Source organism: Thunnus albacares, chromosome 16, assembly GCF_914725855.1.
Source record: "Thunnus albacares chromosome 16, fThuAlb1.1, whole genome shotgun sequence".
Lineage (NCBI taxonomy): Eukaryota > Metazoa > Chordata > Actinopteri > Scombriformes > Scombridae > Thunnus > Thunnus albacares.
The window spans coordinates 28,469,248-28,484,567 of record NC_058121.1 but is presented as its reverse complement, the minus strand read 5'-3'; the positions used below and the strand labels follow the sequence as shown (position 1 = coordinate 28,484,567).

General features: G+C 39.9%; 1 protein-coding gene across 1 annotated transcript in view; it reads left to right on the top strand.

Moving 5' to 3' along the window:
- man1a1 (mannosidase, alpha, class 1A, member 1) overlaps positions 1 to 15,320 on the top strand; it is a 145,506-nt gene that overhangs the window by 119,404 nt on the left and 10,782 nt on the right. The window contains exons 6-11 of the mRNA XM_044376385.1: positions 2,035 to 2,158; positions 2,430 to 2,523; positions 8,639 to 8,754; positions 11,817 to 12,036; positions 12,937 to 13,109; positions 13,262 to 13,377. Coding sequence (XP_044232320.1) covers positions 2,035 to 2,158; positions 2,430 to 2,523; positions 8,639 to 8,754; positions 11,817 to 12,036; positions 12,937 to 13,109; positions 13,262 to 13,377 — 843 coding nt within the window. The remainder of the gene's footprint in view (positions 1 to 2,034; positions 2,159 to 2,429; positions 2,524 to 8,638; positions 8,755 to 11,816; positions 12,037 to 12,936; positions 13,110 to 13,261; positions 13,378 to 15,320) is intronic.

Below are 15,320 nucleotides of genomic sequence, written 5' to 3'. Positions count from 1 at the left end.
GAGGGTTTATGGGGATTGACTCGCTTTTGGAGCCTCAAGTGGTCGTTCAAGGAACTGCAGTTTTTGGCTTCATTTTACAGCCCCGAGGTCGCCGCTTGGTCATACTACTCTTTTGTAAGAAAGTGTCATCTCTCTTTTTCAAAAGTTACATAGTCTTGCTGTAAGTAAATTCCCACTGTCTTGTTATGCCCATGTAGTTAAATAACTTTGATAGTTAAGTTCAAACAAGCAGACTTCCTTTGACAACTGTGGTTTTTTTTAAACATTACTATTTTTAATTAGGTTCCGGGCAGCATTGCAGATCTCAAATAGTCTTAAATTTGTCTTTCTGAAACTTGCAGACACCCTGGCCAGATTAATTATATCCCAAAAACAGCTTCATCTATCTGTCTCCAGCTTTATACTTTATATCTGAACTTCATTGGTTTGTGTCTGTTTGGTTTACGCAGCAGCTTCTCTCTGCTGTCTTTTGTTTTGTTCTCCTTACCAGGGATTTAGTTTTTCTCACAGCGGGGCTTTGGCAGGGATTGGGGTGGACAAGGGTGCGTTGGAAAGGTGTGTGTTTGCCTCCCCTGCCCCACCCTAACCCCAGAAAGGGATTTGTGATTCATCACAGGGCTCATAAAAGGATTGAAAAAGATGGATAGACAGATCAAGTTGACTGAGAGGCGGGAGGTGGAGGAGCAGTGAGAGTTTTGCGGAGATAAAAGAATAATGTCAAGTTCTTCTGAAAATAGCTGGAACACTTAAATATAGTATCTTTTGGATTTAATACATCATGTCCACCTCATGACTATACCCCATTAAACTTTGTGCATGTAATCATAGACTTTAATATCCTTTTTTTAATGTCTGCATTAGCGAACAGACACACAGCTCCCAACTTAATCAGGGTCTACATTGATGGGATTTAAGGAGTTTTTTCCCCGTCAGTTATGTTTCTGATTATGATCTGTGTCTCTCTGCTCCCAGCCTGATGCTGTGGTGGCCCTCCTTGTGTTTGGTTGACTTGATTAAATCCTTGGTGTAATGGGAAACAAATTATGGCTTGTGCAGCACGAAGAGTTGAAGGGGGGGATAATTAGTGTGTTCACCCACCACTTTGACAAGATGTGTGTGTGTGTGTGTGTGTGTGTGTGTGGCACTTCTACCAATCACACTCCTTCCCCTTCTCCTCTTTCTCATTTTTATGTCCTCAGCACCCCATCTCCCTCCTCTGCTTCTACTCTCTGTGTCTGCTTCATGTCCATGTGTCCACATGTACTTGTCATAGTGTAGACATCCTGGTGTGTGTGTTTTACAGGGCAGTGAGTTGTATAATATATATTCATGAGTAGTTACTTGATGCACTGCCATCAGAGTCATCCGTCCTTGGCCTGGAAGTCATCTGTCAGTGGCTCTAATGATCCAACACACACTTAAACTCAGCCTGTTGCTTGGTCCTCTGTCCTTGTCAAGCATGCCAGTGTTGGTAACTCTCACATATGGTCTGACTGTCAGTGCGACTTCATTTTCAAGCAGCGTCAGGGGAGGGAAGGCAGGATCCAGCAAGTTCTGACTGACTGACAGATAGACACCAGCAAGGATGGGATGTGCTGCCAAAGTCAACCAAAAATGAACACATCCATAAATAGGACAGATGGAGTGTGAAGAGAAATTTTAGTTTATGATTCGGTGTCATTAATCTCCCGAGGTCAGAGCTTTCGTGTAAATGTCACTTAAGTAAAAGATGACATTTAAGTAATCTTCAAAATTCAAAGCAGACTTTCTGATGATTTATCACCTCTTTTTAGCTGTCAGTTTAGTATCAAGACAAGCAGGTTGTGCTATGTGCTGATGAATGGGTTTTCTGAGATGATTCGTAATGTTTCTTGTGTTGATACTCACAAATCACTAGTTGATATTATTAAGAATTAATGTAAAAGTACACAAGTTAAAATGTTATTCCCTTTTTACACACCAGTTCAGTATGTTTTTGTTATTCTGTTTTATTAACAGAATCTTTTGTGTCCTTGTTGTTTTGTCTTTGTCCAGTGGTATTGGTAGAAACTGGCCGTGGGCGTCAGGTGGCAGCAGCATCCTGGCAGAGTACGGCACCTTGCATCTGGAGTTCATGCACCTCAGCAAACTCTCTGGAAATCCCGACTTTGCTCAGAAGGTAACAGCAACTGAATCACTTAATGGTTTCCATTTGCACTCTTGAGGTATCTGCAATATCAAGGAATTTATTAATGAAAGCAAAAATAAGTGAAAACTGCAATGCAAAACAGACTCTTTACCCAATTTTCCCATTCAGATTTCAATTATCACATTTTTATCAGTTTATGTGTTTAAAGGCATTTTTACATATTTGCAGTTCACTTTACATGTGTAGTTTGTACTATTTTGAGTGAGATTTACCTTTTTTGCTCTGTTTCTTTTATTAATAGGTAATGAACATCCGGAAAGTACTAAATCGCCTGGACAAACCCCAGGGGCTCTACCCTAACTACCTGAACCCCAACAGTGGCCAGTGGGGCCAACGTAAGTCCTCTTCAATACTACTCTTGCCTCTATCATGCATTCCCTCCTTGTAGAGCACTTGAGTAAAATAGCAATACCTGGTGGGAAAACTGTCCTTGAACTCAGGATGTCTGTTCTCAGACGCTGGGCCAGCGAGCTTTTACCTCCTGCATCCGATTTTTGTTGGTTATCGGTAAATGCCAGATGGGTAATTTATCAAGGTAACTGTTTTTGTCAAGCACTGTTAAATCTAGACTACTAGACACACATAGATCATTCATGAGTAACTCACTGGATATTGTAATTAGTAACTAACAGGCTCCCATTCATGGGAAAGTGCTCTCAGACTTTTGGACCCTACTGTAAACACATAATTTGTCAGATGTGTCCTGGATGATATGATCGTATCCCAATCCAAATCAGCACAGACATTAACTCTGTGCATTCACTCGTCTTTGCACAGCCAACTGATACTCATGAAGAAACACAATCAGAAGGTTACAGCCCCTTCTCATTATTTTGTGCACATTTCAACACAAGATTAGTCCTGCACCCTTTCATCCTTTTCAGCAAGACATTCCAGTTGCTGAGTCAGTCTCAGATTATAGCAGATTTAAATTGTCAGTATTTTTTGTGTTATTCCCTAAAAGCTGCATTTAATACAATGGACCATCCTTATTAACTTCCTTCCTTATTAAAATGGGTTGGTCTTCTCTGGCTCCTTGGCTCTTCCCTGATGAGGAGAGTAAACATCTTTTGGGGAGGCTCAACCCTTGCGTTTGTCATTTCCTTGGTGGTTTACGCCTCTGCATGGAACAATCATTTGTACACATAATATTACATAATATTATTGCAGACATCAATCTGGCCAAATGCTTTCTGCCCTGTTCATGCGCTTATAAGTTGTAGTTCAGATACAGATGCAAGACTACAGCAGAATGATCTTCAAGATGGCCCCGTCATCACTGCTCTGCTTAGACTGTGCTTTTTATTCGTTACTTTTGTGTTCTTTCATCTCCCTGCTGTCTGCACTAATAAGCTACAACCTCAGCACACTTCTCAACCCAAACATTTTCCATGTTTTGCATGCACAGGACAGAGGAATCCAGTAAACCTAAAGGTGGCAGTGTATGTTTCATGACCAACCAGAACTGGTGTGATCCAAGGAATGTCAACCTTTCTGTCTACCCTAGGAGTTCTCAGTCTACGGTCATCACCATTGCCATTTATATTCTACCACAGGTGGATAGGGACAGTGTTCTGACCACGTTACATGATATAAACAAACACCCGGACGCAGCCCTCATCGTGGCTGGTGACTATGATAAGGCGAACCTCTAACAGGTTATGCTGAACTTTTTTCAAAACATCACATGTGCAACCAGGGGTGAAAACACATCAGATCACTGTTACACCTTGTTCAAGAACAGTTACAAAGCCACCTCTCTCCCGGCTTTTGGTAAGGCTGACTACACTGCCCTCTTCCTCATACCGAAATATAAACAAAGGCTAAGGCAGGAAGCCCTGGTATTGAGGGAGGTCAGATGCTGGTCTGCCCAATCACTGTTCCAGACGAGCTCTAATAACATCAACGTGATGGGAAGTGGTGACATGCTTTATATCCAAGCTGATAGGCAATATTATTCCTGCTGACTGTTAAGTTCTTTTCTAACCAAAAACCGTGGGTCGATAAAACAATCCGCGAGGCTCTGAAAGCACACACCGCTGCCTACAACAGCCGCCTCAGATGGCATGCCTGGGCGGGTGCTGACCAGCTGTCTCCAGCGTTCACATATATTTTCAATGTACATCGCGTGCCTGCTGTTGATTGATTACAGTTTGGTGTTCAGTACTATAGTTCCCCTCAGACTGGTCACCAAGCTCAGGGACCAGAGGTTGAGCTCCTCACTCTGCTTCTGGGAGTTGTTGCAATTTCATGTATAATTATGCAACATTATATTATGTGACAAATAAATCTCTTGAATAAAAATGAAACGGCGACTAGGTAATTTCACACCTAAACACGAGGTCATTCAACTGAAAATCACAGAATAAAAACCTTAAATGGCAACGTGGACTTTGAGGCTGATATCAGAAACATTAATAAAATTTGCATTTATCACTTGAAGAATGTCACCAAGGTTAGAGCTTTTCTTTCCCAAGATGACGCTGAAATACTAATGCATGCAAATTACAACTTGTCTAGATTATTGCAGTGCACTTACTGCTGATCTTTCAAAGAAAACTATTCGACACCTGTAATTTGTACTGACTAAAAGCAGGAAGTGTGCACATATCATCCTCTTATTGAAATCACCACATTGGTTCTCGCTCAGATTCAGAATTTTAAATGTGTTCATTGTTTTCTAAATGTATCCATGAGCTTGCCCCCAATTATTGTACATAAATCATTTTCTATCACAATACGTCGTACTTCATACTTAAATGTCAGATCCAATAACTTCTTTTTCTTAACTCTGATCCAAAACTGAAACCTTCTATGGTAAGTTAGAGTATTGATAAATCAAGTAATCGATCAGAACAAACAGTAATCAGCAACTAATTTGATAAATGAGTCATTTTTAAGCAAAAATGCCAGAACTTCGCTGGTCCCAGCTTCACAAATGTGAATATTTTATGGATTTCATAGTCCTCTATGATAGTGAATTAAATCTATTTTGGTTTTGGACCAGGCATGGGACGATATAAAAGTTTCATGTCAAGGTTATCCTGGCCAAAATAATTGCAATTAAGGAGGATATCACGATTTAATCTTCTTGAGTGTTTTTATCCCAATATAAGATAAAATCTCATATCCTCTCATCCCTATTTTAGACTGTTGGTAAGACAAAACAAGCAATTTGAATATGTCAACTTCAATGATTATTTTTTATTATTTTTTAATTATTCAGCCATTATTTTCTTACATTTTATTGATCCAACGATTAATCAATAACTGAGAAAATAATCAGCAGATTAATCAGTAGTAAAAATCATTGTTATTATTCCTCTGAAAAGCACATTGAGCACATTCTCCACATGTGTTGGAGAAAACTAATGGAAGTGACAATGACAAGTGGCAGGAGTAGGAGTGGATATCAAATCAGTTTATCAAACCCATTCTTAAAACCACTTTCAGCCATTTTTGACCATAAGAGGGCAGAAACTAGACTTCAGAACAAACTCACAAACCCTTATGAATTTTTTTTGTACGGATTAAACAAACAAGATATAACATCTCAGTTAGTAAGCTTTAAAGGTATTGTTCCCAGTGTTTGTGCTAAGCTAAGCTAACAGATGCTATGAGAGTGGTATCAATATTCTCATTTAGGGGCGTTTTTTTAAACCTTCACTGTTCTGAGCTCTGGTTCGTTTTCCCCCTCGGTGCAATTCAGCAGACCTGAACATAGCAATCGTTCTCTGGTTTGGACCAAAACAACCACAGCAAGACTCTTTGAGGAAGTGTTCTCAGCCCAGTCCCAAACAAATGCTGGAGAGGTTTGTTTGTGGTTACAACGTGACCCAACATCAACATCGACTAGGCATACTCTGCAAGTTTGAACTTAACGGCTCCCATAGGCAGGTGTGCTTTATATAATGGCGTTGTGGGTGAGCCAAGTCATTGCTGTCATCGTCAATCATCGTTGCTAGCAGCTAGCTGGGGAATGAATTGACGTCTGACCTGGAGTGGTGTAACAAAGTACATAGCATTTTTGATATTTGATAGGTAGGAAAAGTGTGAAAAGAAACCAAACTAAGGGGAAAAAACACCAAGTTTACCAACTCATCCACTGATCTGAACCAAACTATAGGTTTGAAAAGGCCCAAACTCTCAGCAAGAAAATATCTAACTATTCCTTTGTATTGGAAAGTTATTGTCAACCTGCATGTCCAACAGAAACAAAGAAACAGAAGCATCCCATTGGAGTAATGTTCCTCACCATCTGCCAAGAAAGTCCAATAGTTTAGCCAAATCCAGAGTCTTCAGGAGCCAGGAACTAAAACACAGGATTCAGGAACATTAGGAAAATGATTCTTTAGCCTGCTGTGTTTTCATTATAACCACCCACCAAGAGGTGCGAAGATTAGACAAATTAGACCAATAGTCTATTAAAAACTGACTTTATTATGTTTTGCATACAGAAAACAACACAGAATCATCATGTTCTTCATAATTTATTGTTTGGAGACTGTTTGAATCAACAGTAAAGGACACATGCAGAGGTGGAAAAGGGGAAAGTAGTGTTACTAAAGTAGTGAGGATGTGCTCTCACTTCCAGCTTGGGAGCATTTCTTTGTAAATATATCATGTTTGTTCAGGCCATTCGCTGTTCTACATAAAATCAGAGCATAATTCAGGTGAAAGGTGTGGCATTAAATTAGAAATCTTTTAATCCAGTTTAATTATTTAGTTTTTTTGCATCCACTGATATGCTTCTGAATAAATTAGTCCTGTCTGGTGTCATTTTTGATACCCAGTTTGGATGTTAGTATCTGTGATGGTTAAATATGAACCTGCACCTCTCGTCTACTTACTATCATTATGCTTTGAAATATTGAATAAATCTACTGAAAGTAAATCCACAGTTATAATTGTTGGCATTTAGCCGACACTTTTAACCAGAGACAGTAAGAGTGTTTTCATGTTTTCAAGTATTTTATGCAAATTGACATATTCACTTAGGAATGCGGAATAAAAACAGCAAGTTTCAACAGCAAAGAAATGAGACAGAAAAAAAAAAATCCTCACAAAAAAGAAAAAAGCTTTTATTCTTGTCTTAGTCAGAGAGGGGTTTTCATCTAGAAAGAAATTATGCAATAGTGATGGGAATGCATTAGTTGAATAAATTATGGCCTATGGATGTTTACAGCCTAATGTTGTCTGGAAAATATCTCCACCACAGTCTCCTAGAAATGCCTCCTTCATATAGTCTGTCTGACTGACCATTCGCAGGTCTGTTCAATCCAAACAGCTGTTATGTCACCATGTGTCGATAAAAATGTTGAGTCATCGTTTCCACCGACGCTCTGTTTCTAATTATAGTATGGATAAATTTGCACATTAAAATTTGATAGCTTTGAATGATTTTTATAATCAGACAGTTGGAGTGTTGTTTGGCGCTCTATTTATAGCGTCTGTCATCTCTCTTGATTGTCTGTAACGCTTGTTCTCTGATTTAATATCAAACTTGTAGAGGGTCGGGTACTCTTATCAGACCACCAGCCTGCTTTCTTTTCACAGCTGACATTTAATTAGGCCTCGGTGATACCGGAGATAGACACTTCATCAATAGCAATAAGAAAATTGTTCGATAGAGTGTTTGATAGTTTCACTTGAAAGCACATAATAAATACGCAAAGTTCCCTCCCTGGCTCATTAACAGCCTATCACATCCCTTGATAATGGAGTGTGTTACGAGTGACACGCAAACAGCCCATCATTTGATAAATAAAGTGGTTAAATTAAACTTTTTTCTCCTGGTCTTTATTAAAAATAGGTCATTAAAAATTATCAATAATTATCAACGTCGACTGAAATGAAACATTTTAATCGTGATAAATATTTCAGCTGTATCTCCAGTCCTACGTTTAATCTCTGCGCTCCACAAACACGCCTGGACTCTGTTAATGACACATGCATATGGATGATAACCTGACGCTCCAGATGGTTTCTTACACAGAAACATCTGAGAAATCGTCCTTGGAACCTGTTTGGAAAAGGGCCGGCGCTTTCAAAAAAACACTTGGCAGGTGATTAGATCTGTCTGTCACCGTCTTACCTTGCCTCAAAGGACGCTGATTGGTCCGCATCCTCGCAAGGTAATATGGATGAGCCTTCACTGACAATCAGCAGGGCAAACACAAATATACAGCTCAGCTGCCAGGAAGCTTATCTACAATAACAAACCCCCCCCATCCCCCCTTTCTCTCTCACACACACATACATACTATAATACACTATATCATAGACTGCAGGTGTGTTCTCTCTGTATTACACACATTCATCCAGCCCGGTGTCATGTGAGGATGATCTATGGAAGGTCCAAAAGTGATGGCAGTTGTAATCTAAACCAGCAGACGTGTAGGAGGCCTGTTTGTGTGTGTGTGTGTGTTAATCTTTATCTTTGTGTTGCAGATCACGTGTCTGTGGGTGGCCTAGGTGACAGTTTCTATGAGTACCTGCTCAAGGCCTGGCTGATGTCTGACAAGACAGATGAGGAAGGCAAGAAGATGTACTATGATGCCCTGCAGGTATGACACACACACTCTCATACGCTGCTGACAAAAGAAAAATACATTCAGACACCAGAAAGCACAGCTGTGAGGGTTTAGGTGACTTTGACTTGTCAAAATTTATATAGAGTTTGCATACAATCTCTGTTTTAGTCATATTACACATATCTTTTATAACCCTCACCTCATCAGCTTCTGCATCATTGAGTTTGTCTCACTTGTCTTGTTTATTGCAGATTTTCTGTTTAGAGAACAGGTCAGGTCTGATAATTCATTCTTTTAATAGCTGATACTCCGTTTCATACATTTAAAGTCTGAACTTCTGTAATAGCACATGATTTATATCATTAGCAGTAGGACTGGACAATATCTTGAATTCATTTAATTAATTCAGATTTTCTATTTTTGCACAATGTGTTTGATGTCTAAATTGTAAAATTTGAGTTATTACGATATGCACAAAATGGTTATCTTTAGTCAAAAAGTAAAACTAGATGCTAGTTGCTACATTAGCCTTTTTGAGTCACGACAGTCCCGTAAACTGTGACGTGAGTCGTTGCACTACGTGGGTGCTTTTCATTATGCTAACGCGTCTCCTCGCTTCCCTCACTGACGTCTCAGATCCTCCCAGCGAGGATGTGAGAAAGAGATGCGAGGACGGAGGAATTTAATTCATCAAACGGGATGTTCTCGCTCACTCTAGTGTCATCGTGAGGAGACGACAGTTATTCATGATGCACATCGCCTCAAATGTCACATATGTTCACTTCAGGTGTTCAGCTGTCTCTGGTTTTCTCGTAGTGAATTTAACAGTCACATCTACGAGAACGACAGTTTGTGTTAGTTGACGAGGGATCATCTCTGGTTAGGAGAGTTGAAGCTCTGCGAGTCGACTGAACAGTTTGTCTCTACCTGCTGGGCAGCTAACGCTAGCTAGCTAGAAACACAAACAACAGCAGATCGGTTAGTTCGCGGAGCTTTCTGCTCCGTCTGTGCTCAAACTGATCATTAAACTGGAGGCTCTACATAGTTGAATCATCTGCTGCTGACAGTCAATAGTAATGATGACAGCAGGTCTTTATTATTCTTATTCAACTGTCTTAAATAATCATGAATTGTCCACACGGTTCATATTTGAATACGCATCTTGTGAACTGTAAGAGAGAAAATAAACCAATCACAGAGCGTATATTCAAAGACTGATGACACTGAATCTGAGCTCTATGGGTCGTAACTTGTTTTAGTGCAGAACACAACCAGCAGTGATGCAACAGTATGTGCAAACTTTTCACCACTAAATGATGATGGTTAACCACAAGGACACTGGGAGTGTAGAATATAAGCCCAGTGACGTCTAATTGGAGGCTGTTGTCAATGAATGGATGGAGTAGAAGGGTTTGGAGAAGCTGTTTACAGATGGTGAGCTGCATGGATTTTCTCTGCAGGGTTTTGCATCCCGCATGCGTCCTCTGAGTCATAATAAATGGCTGTTTGATAACGATAGAAAGCACATGTGAGGTCAGCTTTAGATATTGTTGAGAAGTCTTGCTGTTGTGTTTATTTCTCCCTGGGTGGGGGGGGAGTATTAGAGTATTATAGGAATCCAGTTGTCCAAATAACCTTGAATCTATGAAGTGCTTCTGATGAGATCATGAAAGCAATAATTTAAATGACGACCATGTTATTACCATAAATACTTTCTAGGGCAAATAAGATTGTAAGAATTAAGTTTTGTTTGACCAATGTTGATTTTTATTCCGCTAGTGGCAATTTTGTGATTAAGTATCTTTCACTTTGATCATTATAATGCTCCAATATTTAGTGTTTTTCTTGATAATATAATCCTTTGGAGCCAGATAGTGAGTCTGAGCAGACGGGAGCAGAGATAAACACACAGTTGTATAAGAAGACGAAGACGGGGAGCAGATGAATCTACAGAAACCAAAGCCCTCCTAAAGTGAATAGATAGACACCACACACACACACACACACACACACACACACACAGCATTTCTGTGTTAAACAAATTGTCAACTTAAGTCGTGGCGACAAGCGATGGAGTTGAAGAAAGATGATTGGCCGTTAGTCTGGGGAGCAAATATATACAAGATGAGTAAAATACAGAATTAATCACGCAGGGATAGTTTACCCATAATCCTTCCTGATCTTCTGGATTAAAGGTATTCTTGAGAGGCTGAGGAGGGAGAGACAGCAGCAACAAGGTGAACAGTATGTCTGAGTCACAGCAGCACAAAGAAATAATAACTCTGTTGTCCTTTTATCTGCTGGCTTTGTACAAAGGGTCAGACCAGGCAAAATACGTAAAAATTCATTTTTCCTCATCATCATGACAGAGTTACCCGGAATACTTCACAAAGCTTTCTGGGAGCGTTTTTACTAAGATATCTTTCCTGCTGACATTTGTACCGTATATCAGAAAAAAAGAGTAGCAGAAGGGAAGCAGTCTAGACTTTGGATGGAAATATTCACTCTTTTCAACCCACACACATCTTTCATGACTGCCGGTTTCATTCATTCTCCTCAGGGATATATATATATATATATATATATATACCTATACATATATAGATATATACACATATATAGTAGGCGTAATTGGTTCAAACTGTCAAACTGTTGATTTAATGTTACTGGAAATACATGTCCGTGTTTAGATTTTGTGATATATATTTTTAGGGTGCCATTGAACTCACTCGTCCGTGAACATCTTTAGACATTCAGAGAGTTATTACAGTAAAATTACACTTTAGAAACAGCAATTTGGTTAAGAGGAAAACTAATTCAACTAATGCAACTAGAATTCTTTCACAGTAGGTGAGCAGGTACAGTCGCATCTCTACAGGATACTTCATAATAATAATATAATAAACTTTATTTATATAGCACTTTTCTTAACAAAGTTACAAAGTGCTTTACAAAAGAAAATAAAACCAACAAGGCAGATAAAAATAAAGTAAGCGTTCATGTTAAAAACAAGTTGCATCAGGAAGGATTTTATCTGGTGATGAGAAGTCATGTAGGAGTGACATAAACCCTTTATCTCTCTTTGTCTCTGTCAGGCGATAGAAACCAACCTGATGAGGAAGTCGAGCGGTGGGCTGACTTACATCGCTGAGTGGAAGGGGGGGCTGCTGGAGCATAAGATGGGTCACCTGACCTGTTTCGCGGGCGGCATGATCGCTCTCGGTGCTGATGGAGCGCCCAGCGACAAGACGGGCCACCAGATGGAGCAGGCGGCAGAGATCGCCCGGACCTGTCACGAGTCTTATTCCAGGACCGGTAAATACACACACACACACACACACACCTGCTGATGATGAAGATGGAAGTTTTGGTCACATTTTAGGTTCATTTTTCCTTATTTCAGTTTTAGTCAACTAGACTGTTTCATTTTATTTTAAATCAGTTCCGTCGTGTCAGTTCAATCTCACCATCATTTCGTTTTGTTTCTGTTCTGAAGTTTACAGATTTTGTCACAGTTGTCACTGAATTGAAGATGTTCACATTTCCGACTTCTCTCTTAGAGGTTTAGATTGAAACTTTCAATTTTAACTCATCAATCTCAACTCTAAGCTGTCCGTTACAGAAATGGAACTTGTGATGAGATTATTTCCACAGTTGCTGTTTCTGAGGTCAAGAATGAAACTTTCAGTTTCAATCATAACATAAAGTTTCAGAAAAGTAGTTTTAGTCTGAGTTAAATAGACTTTAGAGACCCTGCAGCTGCTGGACAGAGGACCAAAATGTGTTTCCAATTATTCACCTCTGCCATGTTTTATGGCAAATTATGATATTTTTCTCCTAATTATAATCCAGCCTCAAGTCAAGTTGTTGGTTCCCATTTTTAACTTTAGATAAACTTTAAGTTTTCAGAGAAATCTCACCGTCGGTTGAATAGCATATTATTTTTTGTGGTGATCTGATGTTTGTAACATTACACTACATTTATATACTGTACATAACAAATACTACATAAATATATGGATAAATAAAATAAACAATCAAGCCAAAAGAAAAAGAAACCCGTCACATACTATAAGGTTATCCTCACCAGGATAAAGAGCCTGTAGACAGGTTACATTATGTCTTGTTTTCCTTACATGTAAGCAGGTGTTATCATTAAGCCGTATGCTGTTTTATATCTGCAGTGTTTTCTTATTTTATTTTCCTCTGCTGCAGCTTTAAAGTTGGGTCCAGAAGCGTTTCGTTTTGACGGAGGGGTCGAGGCTATCGCTACACGCCAGAACGAGAAATACTTCATCCTCCGACCCGAGGTCATCGAGACCTACATGTACATGTGGAGGTTTACCCACGACCCCAAATACAGAGAGTGGGGCTGGGAGGCTGTTCAGGTAAAGTATTGAAAGAAGAAAAAAGAAAATTGCCAATTGTAATGTTGTATTTAGAATTTTAGTTTTCATATTTAGCAAATCATCCACTCTTAAGTTACATAAAGACGTTCTTCTCTTCCTGGTGTCTGTCTGTGTCGCTGTATCTCATCCAGGCCTTGGAGCAGCACTGTAAGGTAGAAGGAGGCTACAGCGGCGTCAGAGACGTCTACGCTTCATCTCCCAACCACGACGACGTACAACAGAGCTTCTACTTGGCAGAGACGCTCAAGTAAGACACACCGACGCATGTCTTTATACGCACATCCTTCACTTCTGTCCTCTTATGATTGTGCTGTCATCGCACTTTATGGTGGGACTGAACCCTCGTATCCCCGGACTGACAGAGATGTCACATCTCACACACACACACAGTCTAAGATGTTGTCATTGGTTCACACTAAGCTCCAGAGAGAGGCTTAGGTCACCAGCAAGGTTACTCCATACACACACTGACTCCATCTGAGAGACGTTTGCAGCTTTTCATCTCAGAAGGCACTACTGATACTGGATTGATAAAATGTTAGTCTGAGAGATGAGACAGTGATGGATGAACAGAATGAAGATTAATGGAAGTCTAAATGTTTGGGCCCTTAAGCTGCGCAGACATGTTTTAATGGCGCTTACACTGTACGTTTGATCGACTGGTCACAATGTAACGGTGTGACTGGTAGTGTTGGGTGCCAGTTAGGTCAGCGCCTAACAATATTCTCCTCAGGGTCGAGAGTCCAAGAGTCCAATAACCACCGAGATCAATTAGCTTGATGAATTCTGGAAGGAAACACCTCGGTTGTAGGCAACACGGACTTTTAGACGAAAAAACAAAGAAGCCGCGCCGTCTTTACTCTCGTACCCACGTCTTCACTTCAGAAAAAGGTGATTGAAAGGGTTGGGTCACGAGTGGGACAAGACTTAGGTAGGGATAGCTGATCGCTACAACAACATGAGTGTTCACACAGATCCATGTTGTGTTCGTATGTCATATATGTGAACTTTGGATTGAATGTTGTTGTTTGTTTTGAGTCAAAATCAATACTTTTAAAGTCAGCGGTTCCCAACCTGAGGATTGAGACACTCTCATTAACCTTTCTTTACAGTGCAGGGTTCAAAACACTCCAACATGTCCATTAGGCCTTAAAGATTCTCACCTAAACGCACTGTGTGTACAGGTTGTTTACAGTGAAAGCACCACAGCGTGAACGACTGTATTCAACTCTTTCTACAATATTATATGTTATAAAAACAGGTAGAAACATTTCTTTGCTGCCGACCTCTGAACCCTGACTCACAGCGCTGTTGTTCTGATGACTAATTCTAACCACACAGGTCAAATCTGACTGAAGCTGTGAGGCAGCTTGAACAGATTTCATTGACATTTCTGAGTACAGTCCTCCCACACTTTAACTGGAATGATTTCCCTGGTGAGACATCTAATATGGAAATAACAAGAAACAGATTTTTGCAGAAGTAAACCACACTGAATGCAGAACTATCCTTTTAAAAAGGCCAGTAATCCTCACTGCGTATCATCAAACTCATACATTAGTCTATTCATATACAGTATTTTCACCATGTATTGGTCTGACCCCCTTTTGAAAAGTATTTCCTTTGATCGTAGGGCTTTGTGTGGTTAGATCTTAAATCATAGTGTCGTGGCAATTTTGCAATTCCACTCTGACAAAGAGGAACGAGACAAAAATCTCTTTCAACGTCGTCGCACTTCAATAAAGCTCAGAGCATCGCATGTGCACGAGGACTCAGTGTCTGTTAGACAAAGAGTGAAAAGGCAAAGTGAAGCACGCAGATATATCGTCACCCGTCGTGAAGGCGGGCAAAGTATTCCATCTTTCTCAGAACAAATTAAAATTCATCTTCTAGCCCTTTTGTTTCTTTCTTTGGAGCTGAGAGGCCTTCGTTACATTTTGCATCCGCTGGGACCAACAGGCTGAACACCGTCTCACACTTCATCTGCACCTTTAGCCTCAGCCGTCCCCTGCTCACACTCAAAGACTAAGACATCATCTGCTCGCACTTCATGATGTCACATTAATAGTACTTTAGTGCATAATCAGGCTAAAGTTCTCTCAGTTAAAAGTTACACGATAAGATTCAGAATAAATAAACATAGTGGAAATTAAACACGGTTGCATGTGCAGTAACTATATTCAGATGTGT